The sequence below is a fragment of the Penaeus monodon genome, chromosome 25, assembly GCF_015228065.2.
Source record: "Penaeus monodon isolate SGIC_2016 chromosome 25, NSTDA_Pmon_1, whole genome shotgun sequence".
Lineage (NCBI taxonomy): Eukaryota > Metazoa > Arthropoda > Malacostraca > Decapoda > Penaeidae > Penaeus > Penaeus monodon.
Genome location: NC_051410.1, coordinates 6878568 through 6879161, shown reverse-complemented (window position 1 = coordinate 6879161; position 594 = coordinate 6878568). Strand labels below are relative to the sequence as shown.

The 594-nt window shown below is 38.9% G+C and overlaps 1 protein-coding gene across 1 annotated transcript in view; it reads right to left on the bottom strand.

The window, feature by feature from the left end:
- Positions 1-594, bottom strand: part of LOC119589312 (transient receptor potential protein-like) — a 21475-nt gene that overhangs the window by 8850 nt on the left and 12031 nt on the right. The window contains exon 10 of the mRNA XM_037937934.1: positions 27-179. Coding sequence (XP_037793862.1) covers positions 27-179 — 153 coding nt within the window. The remainder of the gene's footprint in view (positions 1-26; positions 180-594) is intronic.

Below are 594 nucleotides of genomic sequence, written 5' to 3'. Positions count from 1 at the left end.
AGCCACGGAACATGAGTCCTACTCACTTCCGACGTACATGACGATGCACACTTCGACTATCCCGGGCAAGGAGCCTCTTTCTCGAATCTTCCAATCGTCGAGAAGCGATCGTAACCAGGCGTTTCCGAACCATTCGATTAACAGGTACTCGATCCGCTGCGAAGCCAAAGCCAGGAGCACTTTGGGAGAGGAGAGGGCAAACGGATGAGTTGGTTCAGGTTTCAAGTGATTAATTAATGAGATTAATGTATGATGATGTAGACAAGCGTTTCCGGATCCGTTCGATTGACAAGTATTTTATCCGTTGCGAAGCCTAAGTCAGGAGCTCGTGGGAAAGGAGAGGGGAAACGGAGGAGTTGTTTTAAAGCTTCAGGTGATCTGTTCAGGTAATTAATTATTAAATTATTGATATATTAAACTATTGTTGGAGACTTTTACGTCTGTCTGTCATTAATTATTAATTACGTTCAGGCAAATGATTATTAATATTGATATATTAATATATATTGTTGGGTATTTTTATGAATATATGTTGTCAATGATTAATCACGTTCAGGTAATTAATTAATTTAGGGTTATTATTCCTTATTTACT